Below are 21,249 nucleotides of genomic sequence, written 5' to 3'. Positions count from 1 at the left end.
TAGTACCTAAGTTCCTACTGGGCCTCTATTGAAACTGTCCGTATTAAGCCTTAAATAATTTTTCAGCTGTAGAAATTTTCTCTGTTATCCTCTCCTTCTTTATTTTTACTTCACCTTTTGAAACTTAAATCTATGTCAGAAATATTTATGCTCAAAAATATCTTGACACAGAAATTTAGACAATATTTTACAATAAATATCCAACATAAAATGGCTTTATCAGGTGAGTAGTTGACAGCTCATTACTTTAAGGAATAAAGAATATTAAACTATATATGTGAAATTAAACTGATGATATTAAAACTTGTGGACATATTCTTTTTTTAAGTTACTTTGATATTAACTATTCCCACTGAGTTTGTATATATTTTGTATGCTAAATTAGTAAAAAAAGTCCCTAGGAATGTGACAGAATTGGGTGAAATGATTGCGAAGCTAACATTCAAAATCAAATTTGATCTTATCCCTGCTTGAACAATATTCTTAGGTCATTCAGTTTTTAAAATGAACTTTAGATTGCCATTTTTGACAACCATAAATGTGTTGTTTATATCTATTTTGGCCATTTATATATTCTTATATTCATTTTTACATTCAAAATTTTTAGTTTCTTTGCAATCTTATTTCTGTTCCTGCTTTCTTTTCTAGATGTTATTTTTTTAAATTCATGAGTAATTTCCCTTTTACTTCTTACATATTTTAGTGCTTAACCAAAATCACCCAGTTAAAACACAGTAAACACAATAAATATGAATTATTGTTCTCTCTCTCTCTTACATGTGGCTAAATCTCCTATTTCTGCCCTGTATTTCATACCTACTACCTCTACTTTACTTGCTTACACTACCCACATGCCCGTTCTTCTCTCAGTGGCCATATGTCCTCTATTTGACTTTTATGAAAGAAATCTTATTGCTACCTGAACAAGATTTGAAACACTAGGCAGGTCTAACAGAAAGCTTTTTCAGTGAACTAAAGTGATTCTCCTTGAAACTTACTTTTACATGGCATATTCTGTGTCAGGGGTCAATAGATAACATCATTGCAAATGCACACTCAGACACACATCAACACACATGCATCTAACAATTGTTGCCAATATGTTCTTAGAAATGCACATATACATATACTAAATAAATAAATATACACACACATCTATATAAAATATACATATGTATAAAATTGATGGTCAATTTTGATGAAACCAATTTATTAATTTTATCACAAATTTTGTCTTTTTAGGACTTACACTTTTATAACCTGAATGAATTACCTCTCATTCAATTAATGTTTAGCAAAGAGACTTTTTACCCGCTCCTGGATTTGCTTGGTCCTGATTCCATAAATGACTGGGTTAAGAGCAGGGGGAATGACTATGTAGAGATTAGCCAGGAGAATATGGATACCCTGCAGGATGCCATGACCAAAGCGATGAGTGAGAAAGGAGAAGAGAGCTGGGCCAAAAAATACTAAGATGACACAGATATGCGAGCTACAGGTATTAAGAGCCTTCAGGCGGGCACCTTGGGAAGGGAGGTGAAAGACAGTGCATAAAATTCTAGCATAGGAGATAATGATAAGAAACACATCCAGAAACAAGATATAAATATTCCCAAGACCATAATAGACATTGGCACTGATGCTGGCAGAAGCCAGACGGGCCACTCCCATGTGCTCACAATAGGTGTGAGGGATGATTCTATGTCCACAGTAAGGCAGCCTCATGAGGAGAAAAATGATGGGCGCAATCATACATAAGCTTCTAAGAACCACAACCATAGCAATCACACCAATAATTCTGTTGGTGAGGATCATAGTGTACCTGAGGGGGTTGCAAATAGCTACATAGCGGTCAAATCCCATGGCAAGAAGTACAATGCTCTCCATGACTGTAAAAAAATGGATAAAAAAGACTTGAGCGATACAGCACCCAAAGCACAGTTCCTGCAGGCTGAACCAGAAAATGCCCAAAATCTTGGGGATGGTAGCTGTAGAGAGACTCAGGTCAATCACTCACAGCATGGCCAGAAAGTAGAACATGGGTTGGTGGAGGTTTTTATCAGTCCAGATGACAAATAGAATGATAAGATTTCCAACAAGAGCAATCAGATATACAATACAGAAGGAAAAGCCAAGCCAGCGTTGCACAGCTTCCAATTCTGGGATTCCTAACAACAGAAAGGAAGAGGGATGAGGTTCAGTGATATTGAGAGAAGACATTCTTCTGCAAGCTGATGGTGGTCATGGCTTTAAAAGTTGTTTTCCGCTCCCATTGGGTAATTCATCCAGACTTAATTGAGATCTAAAATAAATAAACAAATTCCCAAGTAAAGGATTGTTATTAGGAATACCTTTCTGTAAAGGCCATTGATCTTTTTTCTCATTCTTTTAATTCTCCATAAATAATCCTAGTATCATTCTTCACATGCACAATGAATGTGAGAAGCTGAGCTGCCAAGTAGAAGCTTGCACCATGTCTCTCCTAAAATTGTGAGTTCAGAATAAATAAATTGACTTATTCCCTTCTTTCTCAAGATATAGACACTATGGGATGATGAAAATAAAACTTATAATAATAATCACCACAGTAATAATAGCTATTATTGATTTCATATCTACTATTTTTTCAGTCGTTGCATCTACGACTATTTACATACATTATTTAATTTAGTTCTCACCCAATTTCATGACACAAGTTCTACTGGTATCTGATTTTATGGAACAGGAAAGTCTGATAAGTGAATTAACCTCCCATCATTTACAAAGCTAATAAGCAGGAAAGTCAAAATTTGAAATTAGGTTGAAATTCAGGTATGTGACATTAATCTGGGTCTATATTTGCAATATTTTCTAACAGGTATAGTGAAAGGAGAGAGAAAGAAAAGAAAGGAATGGAAGGTATGAGGAAACATAAAAGAATTTAGAAGAGGCAAAACTTCTTCCAAGAAGATTAAATCTGCAGGATTTACACTATAAGATACTGAGGCTTCTTATAAAGTGATGAAAATCTATAAGATACTGAGGCTTTATTTCTGCCTTCATTTCATTGTCTATCCAATCAACATTCAAGAGCCAGTTGTTCAGTTTCCATGAAGCTGTGGGGTTCTGAGTTAGTTTCTAAATTCTAAGTTCTAACTTGATTGCACTATGGTCTGAGAGACTGTTTGTTATGATTTCAGTTGTTTTGCATTTGCTGAGGAGTGCTTTACTTCCAATTATGTGGTCAATTTTAGAGTAGGTGTGATGTGGTGCTAAGAAGAATGTATATTCTGTGGATTTGAGGTGGAGAGTTCTGTAAATGTCTATCAGGTTTGCTTGTTTCAGGTCTGAGTTCAAGCCCTGGATATCCTTGTTAATTTTCTGTCTGGTTGATCTGTCTAATATTGACAGTGGAGTGTTAGAGTCTCCCACTATTATTGTGTGGGAGTCTAAGTCTCTTTGTAAGTCATTAAGAACTTGCCTTATATATCTGGGGGCTCCTGTATTGGGTCCATATATATTTAGGATCGTTAGCTCTTCTTGTTGTATCGATCCTTTTACCATTATGTAATGTCCTTCTTTGTCTCTTTTGATCTTTGTTGCTTTACAGTCTATTTCATCAGAGACGAGAATTGCAACTCCTGCTTTTTTTTGCTCTCCATTTGCTTGGTAAATCTTCCTCCATCCCTTTATTTTGAGCCTTTGTGTATCCTTGCATGTGAGATGGGTTTCCTGGATACAGCACACCGATGGGTTTTGGGTTTTCATCCAATTTGCCAGTCTGTGTCTTTTGATTGGTGCATTTAGCCCATTTACATTTAGGGTTAATATTGTTATGTGTGAATTTGATACTGCCATTTTGATGCTAGCTGGCTGTTTTGCCCATTAGTTGATGCAGATTCTTTATTTAGGTGATGCTCTTTAGCATTTGGTATGTTTTTAGAATGGCTGGTACTGGTTGTTCCTTTCTATGTGTAGTGCCTCTTTCAGGAGCTCTTGTAAAGCAGGCCTGGTGGTGACAAAATCTCTGAGTACTATAAATCGTTCTACTATAAGGACACATGCACACGAATGTTCATTTCAGCACTGTTTACAATAGCAAAGACCTGGAACCAACCCAAATGCCAATCAATGATAGACTGTACTGGGAAAATGTGGCACATATATACCATGGAATATTATGCAGCAATCAAAAATGATGAGTTGGTGTTCTTTGTAGGGACTTGGATGAGTCTGGAGAACATCATTCTCAGCAAGCTGACACAAGAACAGAAAATGAAATACTGCATATTCTCACTCATAGGCGGGTGAGGAAAAATGAGAACACATGGACACAGGGAAGGGGGTAGTACACACTGGGGTCTATTGGGGGGAAGAGGGGAGGGACAGTGGGGGGCGCAGAGCTGGGGAGGAATAGCCTGGGGAGAAATGTGGGTGAAGGGGAGGAAGGCAGCAAAACACGCTGCCATGTGTGTACCTATGCAACTATCTTGCACGTTCTGCACATGAGCAATATAAAAAAGATTAAAAAAAGATACTGAGGCTTCTTATAAAGTGATGATAATTTTCACTGTTTAATTTTTCAAAAAAAATCATAGAAAAAAAACTCAATACAACAGAATTGAGTGTAGAAACAGATCCAAACATTTTCTGGGGTCTAGGTACTTAGAAGTAAGGTATTCCCTAGTGGGGATTTAAAGTAAATTGGTAAGGGAAAATGATTATCTGTGAAGTTTTCCCACCATATGAAGTTCTTTTACAAGAGCCTGCTAACCTTGCTAACAGTTTAAAGAAATGTGATATCAAATTAGATTATAAACTTGGAACTGGAACTCAATAAACTTCAAAACTTGAGGGTACATTTCTGAAGACTACCCTCACTTCTGACATTAACTGCAATTTCAGAGGTTTCCCAAAACCACCCTCAGCTTCAACAATTCACTAGAAGGACTCATAGAACTCACTAAAAGCTATTCTGCTCATGGTTACAGTTTATTACAGGAAAAGGACACAGATTAAAATTAGACAAAGAAAGTGATGCTTAGAGAAGAAACAGGTGTCCAAATGTGAAGCATTTGTTGTCATTTCATGGAGTAAAGATGCATTACCCTCATGACATTAATGTGTGACAGCACCATTTGTTAAACAGACTATTTTCTCACTGAATGGTCATGAAAACATTACCAAAAATCAATAGACCAGAGACATATGGGTTTATTTCTCAACAGTCAATTTGATTCCAGTGATTTTTATGACTGTTCTTATGTCAGCATCATGCTTTTTTGAGTAGCTTTGTAGCAAGTTTTAAAATAAGAAAATGTGAGTCACTTAACTTTGTTTTTTATTTTTAAATTGTTTTGGCTATTCAAGGGCCTTTGCTCTTCTATGTGCATTTTAGTTTTATCTTTCTCCATTCTACAAAAGAGGACACTGAGATTTTAATAAGAATTGCACATGATTTATAGATAACGTTTGTGAAAATGACCACCTTAACAGTATTAAATCTCCTAATCCATGAACATAAAGTATTTTTTTATTTAGACTTTCATTAATTTTCTTCAGCAGTGTTCAGCAAAACACAACTGATTAATACTCTTCTGTTGTGCAAATGTGAAATTTGCTGCATTCGTTTATCAGTTATAATAGTTTTTTGTGGATTGTTTATGATTTTCTACATGTAATATTATGTTGTCTGCAAATAGAGGTAGTTTACTCTTTCCTTTAAAATTTGAATAATTTTTATTTCTTTTTCTTGGCTAATTGCTCTGGCTAAAGCTTCCAGTACAATATTAAGTGGTAGTCATAAAAGCAAGCATCCTTGTCTTATTAATGATCTTAGGGGGAAAGCTTAATTACCCCTTTGAGTATTCACCATTGAATAGGATGTGAGCCATGGATTTTTTCATAAATGCCCTTTATATGAGGAATTTTCTGGGTTTTTATTAAAATGCATATATTCTACAACATGACAAAAATCCCACTGTGTCTATGTCTGTGTATGTGTCTGTATGTGAAAATAATGTCTTGGATGTACCAGATATTTTCTTGTACAATAACCCACATTCTATATTTTAATATTATTTTACTAGAGGTGAAACATTAGGGCATTCTCAGGTCTTTTCTGGAGATTTTCAGAATCATGTACATGTGTGTGTTTGTGTTTTAGCTTCTAGGGAACATTTCAGAGCTTTGAAAATCCCCTATGATCAATTCATTCCCCAATATTTTCTTTTGAGTTTTTTGAATAGCCTTTTGTTATTTCCCACAGTTATTCCTGCTTCAGTAATTGTGATGTTAAACAATTTCTGCTGCTTACATTTGACTCATAGCCCAGCAAAAATCTTGTTCACAATGAGTAAGCTTTGTTTGAGGGGTGTCAAATAGATATGCACACTGTATAAGAAATTTCCAGAGAGTTGCCATAAAATGTCCATTGGTAAAGAAATTGATAAAATTTTTTTTAAAAAAATTGGTAAAGAATTGATAAAGAAAGTACAATGGGATAGATCACTAGATATTGATTCCATGAGAAATTCTATCAAAGAGGTCTTAAGATGAGAAAATACAATATTGTGTTAGGACTAGAAAGAGAAATCTGAAGATGAGAGAGAGTCAGGGAACTGAGAGTTGAAGATGGGATAGAAGGATAAAGAAAAAATCCTACACATTTACCAAGAGTTTAGCAATTCAATTTTGAAGTGAGAAATTAAAACTACTCTATCAGTGTCAATAAATAAATATAAAATTTGGGAAAAACAAGAGAACAGTGATAAACCCTTGCCCTATTATTTCAGTTTAAGGAAGAAGAGATTGAGAAGAGGAATTCTCCAGAGTCTGTTAACTATACTATATCAGCGTCTCCAAGATGCTATGATACCCATCCCAGGGGAAGTGGGGCTACAAGAGCATTATAAATATCTTCTATTGGCATAATAAATGGGGGGCTCATAGAATATGCCAAGGGATGTTTTGTAGTGATTTTTAGACTAAGGTAAGTTATATCATGGTTAGGCTTTGGAGAATACCAAGAGGGATGGAGAAAGAGCTTATGGCAAGCTAGTAGATGCAGGAAAGGTGCAAGTATGATAACAGGATGAAGAGTGAATACACACTCATACTCATAAACTTTCCAAACTGTATTTTTACCTACGTGCACCTATAATCATGCAAAGTCTCAAATCCAAAAGTAAAGTGTGAAAGCCGATGAGGAAGAAATTGTGCCAACATATCCCATATCTCTTCAGCTATTGTTTCTGCTTCTGTATATATATGTATGACATGTGAACAGCTATAGAGCAAAGCCTATCTCTATATTTTCTAGAACATATAAGATATAGCAAAGGGGAAGATAGAAGGATGATTACCAGAAGCTGGGAATGGTAGTGGGGAGCTGCAGGGAGGTGGGGATGGTTAATGAGTACAAAAAATAGAAAGAGTAAATAAGACCTGGTATTTGATAGCACAACAGGGTGACTATAGTCAATAATAGTTATACATTTTAAAATAACTAAGAATGTCATTGGATTTCTTGTAACTCAATGGATAAATGCCTAAAGGGATGGATACCCCATTCCCCATGATGTGCTTATTTCACATTGCATGCCTGTATCAATACATCTCATGTACCCCATAAATATATATACTTATGTACTCAAAAAAATTAAAAATAAAGACAAATTTGAAAAATGTTTTAAAATTAATTAATTTATAAATAAATGAATAAGGAATAGACTCAGAGCTAGAGTAGTAAAATATCTGAGAAACAGAATAAGGTTACATGATAGCAGGCTGGTCATGAGACTGTAATATTAGATAAAGATGGGAAAAAAGGTGTAGTTTATCTCTTCTCCTTTTGCTCATCTGTTCCAGGATGTGGGAATATGGATATGTAGGGTGTGGTGGAGGTTGGTGTAACAGGGTAGTTCAAGAAGATGACATATTGAGAACATGGATGCTGGATAGCTGGATATAATTCCATGTAGAATTTGGGAGTCAAAAGAGGAGCTGAGACCCAGTTTTATTTTTAAATCCAGCTGACATTGGAAGATATATAAATATATGTTGAAATAGTAGGTAAGTAAAGATTTATTGATTAATTGATTGATTGGTTGCTTTGATCAGTGTTTATAAACTTGGATATGATCTTGTCCTAGAGAGAAGGGAAGCATTAATTTCCAGGTCTTCTTTTAAAATCCACAGAGATACGTGGGATAAGTTGATAACCTTGGAATGTAGCCATATTTTCATTTTTTCAGCTTATGCTGTATGGAACCCCTAGACATGACCAAGACATCAGACTTACTAAGAATCTCTGGATAAGCACATTTGAGAGGATGACTGATTTCATTTTTATATCCTAAATGGCCACTGTGCTTCCTTTTTCCCTTCTTTGCTCATTTATATAGAATAAAATTTTCTTTCTTTTTTGTCAGAAGAATTTCTCTGTAAGTCAGCATAAGCCTAACTTCTTTTATATAATTTTTCTTGACTCACCTCTACATTTAAAACATCCTGCACGTTTCTACCTTAGCACTTGTGGTACAGTTCTTAAGTTTCACATTTGGAATGTTATCTTCTTTACTACGTGGTACCTTAAGGAAAATGTGGCCAGATGTATTCTTTCTTGTATTCAAACTTCCTGATCACCATTGATACATAAATTTCTTCAATATTTGATGGGATAAATTGTGAAAGGTGTTTCTCTGCCTATCTTGTGTATTCTCAGTTAGTGAAAAATAGGAAATTTATACACTTACCTCTGTTAGTTTCACCCATTTACACACACACACACACACACACACACTTTCTCTCTTTCTGAAAGAATTTTCCAAATTATCAAATTATCTCTCATTTTTGCTTTTCTTCATGTGCTTCAAACAGGCACTACCAGCAAGGCATTTTGTTGTCCAGGATTAAAGTAGAACATTCACACACTTTTTTCTCTGCTGAGTACCTCTCAATTATGACTTTCCCAACGTTCAGGTATTCTTAAATTGGAATCAATGCTTTTGATTCCATTTGCCACGTCACAATTAACCAATTCCACGTTAACTGTAAAACTACATCACATTTAACCAATTCCACATTAACTGTAAAACTAGTTTTTCCCAAATAAATTGAAGAGTAATGAACTTTTTGCTTCAAATTTTGAGTTTACTATAATGGAGACATTCATAAAGACATAACAGCTGGGAAAGAATTTGAGTAGCAACTAAACTGTAGGGCATCTAAAGTGCTTCCCATGAATATAAGACTGAGATATATTTGAAAATTGTGTAGCCCAGAATATTTCACTTCCTTGCCACAAAAAGCTGGTCTATGTATAACAGTTTCTTTACCGAATGTGTGTATTTATGTACTCTACAAGTAATAGGCTTATTTAGATTAAAATTATCTCTGCATTCACGTTCCATCATAGCTGCAAAATACTCTTTGTCGAGTATTTTCTTCTCCTTGTTTTTATCGGTTTTCCAAATCCAATGGATAAGCTTCTTTTCTCAAACACAGGTGTGATAGAAAGTAAATCATTTATTTCCTAAAATATGATATTAAAGTTACCTGCTGTTTCACCTCCTTTTAATCTATGTATCTATTTGTGGAGGTTTTAAATTGAGAATTATTATGTAGCAGATCTTTTTCATGCATATGAACAAAGGTAAGTCATTTCTTCTATTCTCAGAAGTATACAGTCTAGTAGTCACAAATACTTGTAAAACCGCATAGCAACACAGAAACAGGATTATACACACTACATTTTCGATTCTCAAATAGAGGAATAGTTGAGATTACAAATACCATGAACATGTAGCAAAAATATGTGTAACATTACTATAGACACTGACCCTGGAACTTTATTTTTCTCATTTAATTCTGGCTAAACCTCCAGGTATTGCATTTTCATTTGGCAGATTACATTCTTCTGCCTTCTTTTTTTATATTAGTTTTTGATATTAGGTAAAGGGGCAATAGAATAAGGCTGGTTCTATTCCAGGTGCCAGTGTTGCTCAGGAGAGGCTAGTAGAAACTGTGGAGAGTATTTTACCTTCTTCACAAATAGATATAAAGAAAGATTAATATGTTATTGTGAATTTGACTAGAAATCTGGACAAAAGAAGTGGAACAAGAATTACTAATGGGAATATTATAATCGTCGCTGGTGTGCCCAGCAGCTTTATATGGCAGGAAGAATGTCTATGTCTAATGACACCCAGTTCCAGCCTTCTTCATTCCTGCTGCTGGGAATCCCAGGGCTAGAAGATGTGCACATCTGGATTGGAATCCCTTTTTTCTTCGTGTATCTTGTTGCACTCCTTGGAAACGCTGCTGTCTTATTTGTGATTCAGACTGAACAAAGTCTCCATGAGCCTATGTATTATTTCCTGGCCATGTTGGATTCCATTGACATCGGCTTGTCTACAGCCACCATCCCCAAAATGCTAGACATATTCTGGTTCAATATAAAGGAAATGTCTTTTGGAGGCTGCCTTTCTCAGATGTTCTTCATCCATTTCTTCACTGCCATGGAGAGCATTGTGTTGGTGGCCATGGCATTTGACCGCTACATTGCCATTTGCAATCCCCTTCGGTACACCATGATCCTCACCAGCAAAACCATCAACCTCATTGCAGGCGTTGCTGTCCTGAGGAGCTTGTGCATGATTGTTCCACTGGTGTTTCTCCTTCTGAGGCTGCCTTTCTGTGGACACCGTATCATCCCTCATACTTATTGTGAGCACATGGGCATTGCCCGTCTGGGCTGTGCCAGCATCAAAGTCAACATTATGTTTGGCCTTGGCAACATTTCTCTCTTGTTATTGGATGTGCTCCTTATTATTCTCTCCTATGTCAGGATCCTCTGTGCAGTCTTCTGCCTTCCCTCCTGGGAAGCTCGATGCAAAGCTCTCAACACCTGTGGCTCTCACATTGGTGTTATCTTAGCCTTTTTCACACCAGCATTTTTTTCATTCTTGACACATCGTTTTGGCCATAACATCCCACAGTATATCCACATTTTCTTGGCTAATCTATATGTGGTTGTTCCACCAGCCCTGAATCCTGTAATCTATGGAGTCAGGACTAAGCAGATTCGGGAGAGAGTTCTGATTTTCCTCAAGACCGATCACTAACCAGTTGGAGGTTGGAGAGTCTGTCACTCCAACCTAGCAGAAAGCAGAAAAACAGAAGGGAATGTTGTAGCCAATAACATTATTTATCTGTTAACTGAAGCTTTTGACTTCAATGATAATAATGAGAATTTTAAGCTAATTGAACTCTCCTTTTCCAAGTTCTTTTATTTCTGTTGCTGGATCCTCAAGGCAGTTTTATAAAGTATATATTAGTTTTTTTACTCTTATGTTTAATATACTAATGTTTGGAAAAGATGAGTGATTTATTCAAATTCCATTTTTAATAGGAAGTAGTAATTTGAGCCAAACAGATTGCCTTATAGTTTTCTTTAGCATGTTTAAGAAATAACAGAATACAGAATAAAATTCTTACTTTAAAAATATAATAAACAGTTTAAGTGGCTTCTGGAATTCATAAAATAATAATAATAGTTTACTCCATAATAATGTTAACTTACCATAAATGCAGTATATAGATATATAGATATTGATAGGTATATTATGCATGAATACACTCATATTGTGCTCACTGTAATCTTATTTAATAGTTACTATTATTTCCTTCATGCGCATAGTGATGCAAGCATAGTCGTCAAACCAGATATTAAGTAAAGGAAAAAGGAAATAATGCAGCATAGGCATGACATATACATTCATAAATATTTTATTCATTTATTTGCTCACTTAATTATTTAAATACTCTTTACACAATATAATTATACATATATGAATATAGATGTGTGTATATACATACTTCTACCATGTTTCAATGTGTGGATTTATGAGCAGTAGGAACATTCGAAGATACCGTGTATTGTCTTTAAGTACTTATATACATTGGGAAAAAATAAATAATAATAAGTTGTTCCTAAAGTAATGTTGAGACATATGTTGTTTCTTCAGGGAATTTGGAAATTTTGTGGTTATTAGCATTTTTATTCATAATGAAATTCATAATCCCTAAAAAATTTGGAGGAAGATGATTACGAGAAGAACTCTTCAAATATAAGGATTTTTTATTGCTGTGCTGTCTGCCATCTTACAGTTAAGATACAGGGTTAGGCAATAGACCACAGCAAATGGCATGTTGAGACTAGAAAGCAAATACACTTAAATTTAGCTGTGATTCAATAATCTCCTATAGAAAGCAGCCCTTAGGTCAATCACTGGGTGATCAGATAGGAGCAGAATGTGCTGTGTGGAAATCAAGGATTTAGGATCAGATTCTACCATTTTTTAATGCGGGATTCCAGGGAGTGATGACATGGGGTATCTCCCTCTCTTGGCTTCAGCTGAGATTCTACTTGTCATATAAATCTTTCCCCCTCAGGCCACAGCACTGCATCTGGGCAGGTGTTTACTGGTAGAATTTAGGCGGGAAGGCTGTGGAAGTCTTGATGGTTTCTTTCTTGGAGAAGATTCTCAGACCATGGCGAATAGTTGAATGTATTCTAAAGACATCTCAGTAGACAAGGTAGGGCCAGAAAAATTTTGAAACATAAAATGGTCAGGACTGAGTGAGTAGCAGGAACTAGGGAGGAGAGAGGGAATATCAAGGAATATGGGTAGAGAGAAAGTGAGATATTCTGGATGAAATTTAAGAGGATTACAGGAGTGAATTGGTAGACACATATTCTTTTACAATCACATTCAGAGAAATCTCACAGATAAACACAAGGTATGTTCATTTTTGTTCGTTTCTGTATTTCCTGCGTTTCATTTGTCTTCCTATCTCTGGATAAATAGTTTTAATCATTTAAAAAATTTGTGGGCCGGTCGCGGTGGCTCAAGCCTGTAATCCCAGCACTTTGGGAGGCCGAGGCCGGTGGATCACGAGGTCAAGAAATCGAGACCATCCTGGTCAACATGGTGAAACCCCGTCTCTACTAAAACTACAAAAAAATTAGCTGGGCATGGTGGCGCACGCCTGTAATCCCAGCTATTCGGGAGGCTGAGGCAGGAGAATTACCTGAACCCAGGAGGCGGAGGTAGCGGTGAGCCGAGATTGCACCATTGCACTCCAGCCTGGGTAACGAGAGTGAAACTCCGTCTCAAAAAAATAAATTTTGTGTGTGTGTTTGTGTTTATATGTTCATAGAAAGAAAATGGTAGAAGTCAATTTAATTGATCAGCATGGATTGACTCATTTGACATATCAGTTTGAACATACTGACTGAACCAGTACTTTCTAAATAGTGATAAGCAAAACTTTTTTCTAGATTTTATTCCAGGGAAGCAAGGATGGCTCAAGATACACAAATTGTTAAGTGTGATTCAACACATAGCAGAATTAAAAACAAAAAAGTATAATCATCTCAACTGATGCATAGAATATTACATAAAATTCAGCATTCCTTCAAGATAAAAACTTTAAACATATTTTGAAACCTATTTGACATTGCAGGAACCTTCCTCAAAAGAGTAACATCCATATTAACAAACCCACAGCTGACATCATATTGAATAGTTAAAAGTTGAAAACCAACCAGAACAAGACAAGATGCCCACTTTTATTGCTCCTTTCAACATACTACTGGACTCCCTAGCCAGAGAAAACAAGAAAGAGAAAGAAATAAAGGCATCCAAATTGGAAAAGAATTCAAATTGTTTGTTCGTTAAGAATATAATCTTGTGTTTAGAAAATTTTAACAACTCTTCGAAAATACTCCTAGATTTGGTAAATAAATTCAGTAAGGTTTTAGGATAGAAAATTAATGTACAAAACTCAGAAGTTCCTTGGGAAATCTTTCCACAGTGGCTGAACTAATTTAAATTCCCACCAACAGTGTATAAGCATTCCCTTTTCTCTGAAGCCTCACCAGGTTTTTGATTTTTGAATAATAGCCATTTTGACTGATGTGAGATGGTATCACACTGTGGTTTTGATTGGTTTTCTCTGATAATTAGTAAAGCTAAGCATTTTTCATATATTTGTTGGTTGCTTTTATGCCTTCTTTTGAAAAGTGCCTGTTTATATCCTATGCCCATTCTTTAATGTGGGTTTTTGTTGCTTATTGATAGTTTAAATTCCCTATGGATTCTGGATATTAGATATTTATTGGATGCCTAGTTTTCAAGTATTTTCTCGCTTTCTTTAGGTTGTCTGTTTGCTCTGTTGATAGTTTCTTTTGCTGTGCAGAAACTTTTCAGTTTAATTCAGTCCCACTTGTCAATTTTTGTTTTTGTCTCGATACCTTTTGGAGACTTAGCCAAAAATTCTTTGCCAAGGCCAGTGTTAAGAAGAATATTTTCTAGCTTTTTGTCTAGGACTTTTATGGTTTGAGGTCTTTCATTTAAATCTTTAACTCATCTTAAGTTAATTTTTATATATAGCGAAAGGTAAGGATCTAGTTTCACTCTTCTGCTTATGATAAACCAGGTATCTGACACCATTTATTGAATGAGTTTTTTTCCCAACTCCTTATTTTCATTGGCCCTGTCAAAAATCAGATGATTGTAAGTGAAAGCTTTGTTTCTGAGTTTTCTATTTTGTTTAATTGGCCTATGTGTCTGTTTTTATACCAGTGTCATGCTGTTTTGGGTACCTTAGCCTCATAGTATAATTTGAGGTCAAGTAGTGTGATGCCTCCAGCTTTGTTCTTGTTGCTTAGGACTGCTTTGTCTATTTGGATTCTTTTTTGATTTCATATTAATTTAGAACAGTTTTCTTTTCTAATTCTATGAGAAATGACATTTGTAGTTCAATGGGAATAATGTTGAATCTATAAATTTCTTTGAGAAGTAGGTCGTTTTGATGATGCTAATGTTTTCAATCCATTAGCATGAGAGCATAGGATGTTTTTTCATGTGTTTGTTTTGCTTCTGATTTTCTTCCATGTTGCTTTGTAATTCTTACTGTAGACATTTTTATCCTTCTTAGTTAACTGTATTCCTAGGTATTTCATTTTCTTTGTGGCAATTGTAGTTGGGATGTGTTGTTGATTTGATTCTCAGCTTGAACATTATTTGTGTATAGAAATACTAGTGATTTTGGTAGCATTGATTTTATATCCTGGAACCCTGATGAAAGGCCATAGTAAACAAAGCAGCATGATACTGATATAAAAATAGACACATAGTTTAGTGAAAAAGAACAGAGGACCCAGACATAAAGACACATACCTCCAGTTAAATGATCATCGACAAAGATGACAAGAACATACCTTGCAGAAAGGACACCTTCTTCATAAATGGTGCTGGGAAAGCTGGATGGCCATAAACAATGAAACTGGATCACTATCTCTAACCATACACAAAAATTTACTCCAGTTACATTACATACTTAAATTTAAGAACTGAAGTTATAAAAATTCTGGCAGAAAACCTAAGAAAACTTTTCTGGACATTGGCCTAAGCAAAGAGTTTATAACGAAGACTCCAAAAGCAAATGAAATGAAACAAAAAAAATAGACAAATGGGACTTAACTGTGGTGAAAAGCTTCTGCAGAGCAAAAGCAATAATCAACAAAGCAAACAGAACCCTAAGAATGGGAGAAAATGTGTGTGAGCCATGTATCTGACAAGGGACTAATATGCAGGATATACATGGATCTCAAATGATGCACCAGCAACAACATAAAAACCAAGTAGCACCACAGAAAGTGGGCAAAAATCAAGACAGATTTTTTTTTTACAAGAAGATGTACAAATAGCCAACAATCATATAAAAAATGTTTAACATCAGAGAAATGCAAATGAAAACCACAATGAGATACTATGTCACATCAGTCAGAGTGGCTAGGAGTAAAATGCCAAAAACAACAGATGTTGTCAAGCATGCAGAGAAAAGGTAACACTTACACAATGTTGGTGGGAATGTAAATTAGCACAACCTCTATGGAAAACAGTATGGAGATTTCTCAAAAACTGAAGATAAAACTACCATCTGACTCAGCAATTACAATACTAGGTATATACCCAAAGGAAAAGAATTTATTACGTTAAAAAGATACTTGCACTTGTATTTTTAACTCAGCACTATATACAGAAGCACAGATATGGAATTGACCTAAATGTCTGTCATTGGTTGATTAGATAAAGAAAAGGTTATGCATATATATATATATACACACACATATATATATTTGTGTGTGTAATACTATGCAGCCACAAAAAAATAATATCACATATTTTGTAGCAACACAGATGAAACTAGAGGTCCTTTTTTTAAGTGACTCATAAATGGCAAGTCAAATACTGTATATTCTCAAGTGTAAGTGAGGCATAAATAATGTCTACACATGGCATAGAGTGTGAAATAACAGACACTGAAGACCTGAAAGGATAGGAGAGTGGAAGGCAGGTGAGGAATGAAATGAGAAATTACTTAATGGGCACAATATACACTGTTTGGGTGATAGTTACACTAAAAGCCCAGATTTCACCGTGGAATATATCTATGCATCAAAACTGCATTTGTACCCCCTGAATGTACACAAATAAAAATATTTTTAAATTTCTTTTCTTATTGTTCATTTTAAGTCATCAATTATTTTCAATTGTGTATTTAACTTACAGATAAATAAGTTAATGGGGTTGGATTTTATTGTTATTTCAAATGTTAGTTATATTTTAATTTGGTGTGTGTATTTATTTTTGCATGGCTTTAGGAAATGGTCATTTAATACTGTTCTAGATGTGTTAAAAAGCAACATGTGTTTTCCAATTAGTTTTAAATGTACATTTTCTTTATTTTATTCACTTTTGTGTACTTAGTTTGTTTCTAAAAGTGTTGAATTAAAATATATGTCTATAAATTTCGATATATCATTTACATTTTTATTTCAATTACCTGTTGTTACAACTTTTTTCTTTTTCTTTCTTCTTTTTTTTTTTTTGAGATGAATTCCCCCTCTGTGGCCCAGGGCTGGAGTGCAATGGCGCGATCTGGCTAGCAGCAACCTCTGCCTCCCAGGTTAAAGTGATTATCCTGCCTCAGCCTCCCAAGTAGCTGGGACTACAGGCACACACCAGCAAGCACTGCTAATTTTTATATTTTTAGTAGAGACGAGGTTTCACCATATTGGTCAGGCTGGTCTTGAACTGCTGACCTCGTGATCCGACCGTCTCAGCCTTCCAAAGTGCTGGGAGTACAGACATGAACCGCCACGCCCAGCCTGTTACAACTATTTTGAAGTTGTATTTCAAGGTGGATAATATTCTTGACTCTCATGTATCCCTCTCTAAGAATTCTTTGAATTCTGTTGTTTTGTAACAAGTCTACTGGTGTAACACCTTTTCTACAGTTTTCAATTTGCTCCACATTTTAAAAATTAAATATATTTAACAGTGTTTGTCATTTAAAAACTATTCATAAAAATTTGTCAGAGATATAACAGAACACACACATGACCAGTCAATAATCATAAATATTTTCTTATATGTTTCACACATATGTGAAACACAATTTCTTATTAAAATATTTTAAGATAAGTTACAGATGTCACAACAGTGCACCATAATATTAAATATGCTTATCCAAAAATATAAATTTTTGCAATATAACCATTAATCTCTGCTGTGTGTATCCATGAATGTGTGTGTCTCTTTGTGTGTCTGAGTGAAATTGTGGAAGGAACTGCATCATTTTTTCTATTCTGTTTTCTAGTCTCTTTTACTTCATTCTATTTCACTATATATTATTATATTATCTAATCTATGAATTAAGCAAATTTTGTTAAGACCACTTCATATGCAACATGCTGAACTTTGTATTGTCTCACATTAGGATGTACAGAATGCTCAGTTATTCCCAGAATGATGCTAGGTTGAATTAATGATAAAGGAAGTAATAATGAGATTCTCATTTGTAAAATTAATTTTACCTGCACCTGCTTCCCTATATAATTACCAGTGTCCTGTGAGTGGCCAAACTTGTTTCATACTGTTAGACAAAATTTATCTAGGGATAAAATAGAGACAGGAAAGAGAGGACCTAATTTCATGTAAAGGCATAATAAGTACAGAAAACATTTAAAACAAAATATTCAGTTCAATAAATTTCTACAAAGTGATAAAATCTATGAAAACACAACCAAAATTTAGAAACAGAATCTATGGTAATGTTTAATTTTATGTGTCAACTTGACTGGGCTATAGCAGTTTCAGATGTTAATAATTGGCTGTGTCTGTGAGGATGTTTTGGATGACATTAACATTTGAATTGTAGACTGAGTAAAGCTGATGGCATTTCCTACTGTGGTTTTGCTTCATCCAATCCATTGCAGGCTGGAATAGAGTACAAAGTTGAATATTAAAGAAGGTTTTCAGCCAAACTGTCTTTAAGCTGAACCATCAGTCTTCTGCTTTTAGGCTCAGGCTCGAACTGGAACTTACACCATTGACTCTCCATGCTCTCAGGCCATTGGACTCAAACTAGAACTTGCACCACGCGTCTACTCATTTATGTATTTTATTTGCAATCTGTACCTGTCAAGTTTATAACCACTACTTAAATTTTCATCACTATCAAATAGTTTTACCTGGTTTTAATTTTCTATAAATGGAAACATTACTGAATAGTAATATCTATATCTGACCTTTAAAAATTTAAACACATTTTTGAATGTCTTTATTATATGTAGCAGTGGCTTCCTTATTTTCACTGGTGTATGTTATTCTGCCATGTGAATGCACCAGTTTCTTTCTCTGTTCCACCAACATTATGGTTGTTCCCACTTTGGGCCCGAGATAAACAGTCTTTAAAACGGTACCCACTGATTCTTACCTTCTGTTTTGAATAGTGTCATCCCTTCTCCTTGGGGGTGAGTTTAATTAGGTATTTCTGTCTAGCAATGTGAATGAGGAGAGGTAATGAGATGCCACCTCTTGATTTAGATTTTCACAAGGCTACGTCTTTTGTTTTGAGTGCTTTTTTAAAAAAATTATTTTACTTTAAGTTCTGGGATACGTGTGCAGAACATGCAGCTTTTTCATAAAGATATGCATGTGCCATGGTGGTTTGTTTCACCTAACAACCTGTCATCTAGATGTTAAGCCCCACATGCATTAGGTATTTTGTCCTAATGTTTTCTCTCCTCTTTCCCCCCACCCCAAGACAGAACCCAGTGTGTGATGTTCCCTTCCCTGTGTCCATGTGTTCTCATTGTTCAACTTCCACTTAAGAATGAGAATATGTGGTGTTTGGTTTTCTGTTCCTGTATTACTTTGCTAAGAATGATGGTTGCCAGCCTCATCCATGTCCCTGCAAAGGACATGAACACATTCTTTTCTATGGCTGGATAATATTCCGTGGTATATATGTGCCACATTTTCTTTTATTTACTTATTTTTTTTAATTGCATTTTAGGTTTTGGGGTACATGTGCAGAGCATGCAAGACAGTTGCATAGGTACACAGCTGGCAGTGTGATTTGCTGCCTTCCTCCCCTTCACCCACATTTGGCATTTCTCCCCAGGCTATCCCTCCACAGATTCCCCCCCCACTGTCCCTCTCCTATTGCCCCCGATAGACCCCAGTGTTTAGTACTCCCTTCCATGTGTCCATGTGTTCTTATTTTTCATCACCCACCTATGAGTGAGAATATGCAGTATTTCATTTTCTGTTCTTGTGTCAGTTTGCTGAGAATGATGTTCTCCAGATTCATCCATGTCCCTACAAACGACTTGAACTCATCATTTTTGATTGCTGCATAATATTCCATGGTGTATATGTGCCACATTTTCCCAATCCAATCTATCATCAATGGGCATTTGGGTTGGTTCCAGGTCTTTGCTATTGCAAATAATGCTGCAATGAACATTCATGTGCATGTGTCCTTATGGTCGAACGATTTATAGGTCCTTTGGATATATACCCAGTAATGGGATTGCTGGGTCAAATGGAATTTCTATTTCTAAGGCCTTGAGGAATCGCCACACTGTCTTCCACAATGGTTGAACTAATTTACACTCCCACCAGCAGTGTAAAAGTCTTCCGATTTTTCCACATCCTCTCCAGCATCTGTTGTCTCCAGATTTTTTAATGATCAGCATTCTAACTGGAGTGAGATGGTATCTCAATGTGGTTTTGATTTGCATCTCTAATGACCAGTGATGATGAGCATTTTTTATATGTTTCTAGGCCTCATGTATGTCTTCTTTTGTAAAGTGTCTGTTCATATCCTTTGCCCATTTTTGAATGGGCTTGTTTTTTTCCTGTAAATCTGTTTGAGTTCTTTGTAAATTCTGGATATCGGCCCTTTGTCAGATGGGTAAAGTGCAAAAATTTTTTCCCATTCTGTTGGTTGCTGATTCAGTCTAGTGACTGTTTCTTTTGCCGTGCAGAAGCTGTGGAGTTTGATTAGGTCCCATTTGTCTATTTTGGCTTTTGTTGCCAATGCTTTTGGTGTTTTGTTCATGAAGTCCTTGCCTACTCCTATGTCCTGGATGGTTTTGCCTAGATTTCCTTCTAGGGTTTTTATGGTCCCAGGTCTTACATTTAAGTCTTTAATCCATCTGGAGTTAATTTTAGTGTAAGGTGTCAGGAAGGGGTCCAGTTTCTGCTTTCTGCACATAGCTAGCCAGTTTTCCCAACACCATTTTTTAAACAGGGAATCCTTTCCCCATTGCTTGTTTTTGTCAGGTTTATCAAAGATTGTGTAGTTGTAGATATGTTGTGTTGCCTCCATTGCTTTCTGTTCCATTGGTCTATATCTCTGTTTTGGTACCAGTACCATGCTGTTTTGATTACTGTAGCCTTGTAGTATAGTTTGAAATCCGGTAGTGTGATGCCCCCCGCTGTGTTCTTTTTGCTTAGAATTGACTTGGCTATGCGGGCTCTCTTTTGGTTCTATATGAAGTTCATGGTGGTTTTTTCCAGTTCTGTGAAGAAAGTCAATGGTAGCTTGATGGGGATAGCGTTGATTCTGTAAATTACTTTGGGCAGTATAGCCATTTTCACGATATTAATTCTTCCTAACCATGAACATGGAATGTTTCGCCATCTGTTTTTGTCCTCTCTTATTTCGTTGAGCAGTGGTTTGTAGTTTTCCTTGAAGAGGTCCCTTATATTCCTTGTGAGTTGTATTCCTAGGTATTTTATTCTTCTTGTACCACATTTTCTTTTCATCATCACTGGTCATTAGAGAAATGCAAATTCAGTGACTTTTTTTTGCTCTCTTAGGCTTTGAGGGAAGCGTTAGCTG

The 21,249-nt window shown here is 35.5% G+C and overlaps 1 protein-coding gene and 1 pseudogene across 1 annotated transcript; one reads left to right on the top strand and one right to left on the bottom strand.

Moving 5' to 3' along the window:
* Nucleotides 1–1,284: 1,284 nt before the first annotated feature.
* LOC100394526 (olfactory receptor 52E8-like) lies at nucleotides 1,285–2,245 on the bottom strand (annotated as a pseudogene).
* A 7,852-nt stretch (nucleotides 2,246–10,097) lies between these two features.
* Nucleotides 10,098–12,089, top strand: LOC100393452 (olfactory receptor 52E8-like). Its single transcript, XM_002754920.6, has one exon. The coding sequence runs from the start codon at nucleotides 10,155–10,157 to the stop codon at nucleotides 11,103–11,105; it is 951 nt and encodes a 316-aa protein (XP_002754966.4). The 5' UTR covers nucleotides 10,098–10,154; the 3' UTR covers nucleotides 11,106–12,089.
* The last annotated feature ends 9,160 nt before the right edge of the window (nucleotides 12,090–21,249 follow it).

Source organism: Callithrix jacchus, chromosome 10 (genome assembly GCF_049354715.1).
Source record: "Callithrix jacchus isolate 240 chromosome 10, calJac240_pri, whole genome shotgun sequence".
Taxonomy (NCBI): domain Eukaryota; kingdom Metazoa; phylum Chordata; class Mammalia; order Primates; family Cebidae; genus Callithrix; species Callithrix jacchus.
This window is presented reverse-complemented; position numbering and strand designations above follow the sequence as displayed.

Bases quoted from the DNA above. Each gene is read 5' to 3' on its own strand.
- LOC100393452 (XM_002754920.6), top strand. From the start codon at position 10,155: ATGGCAGGAAGAATGTCTATGTCTAATGACACCCAGTTCCAGCCTTCT.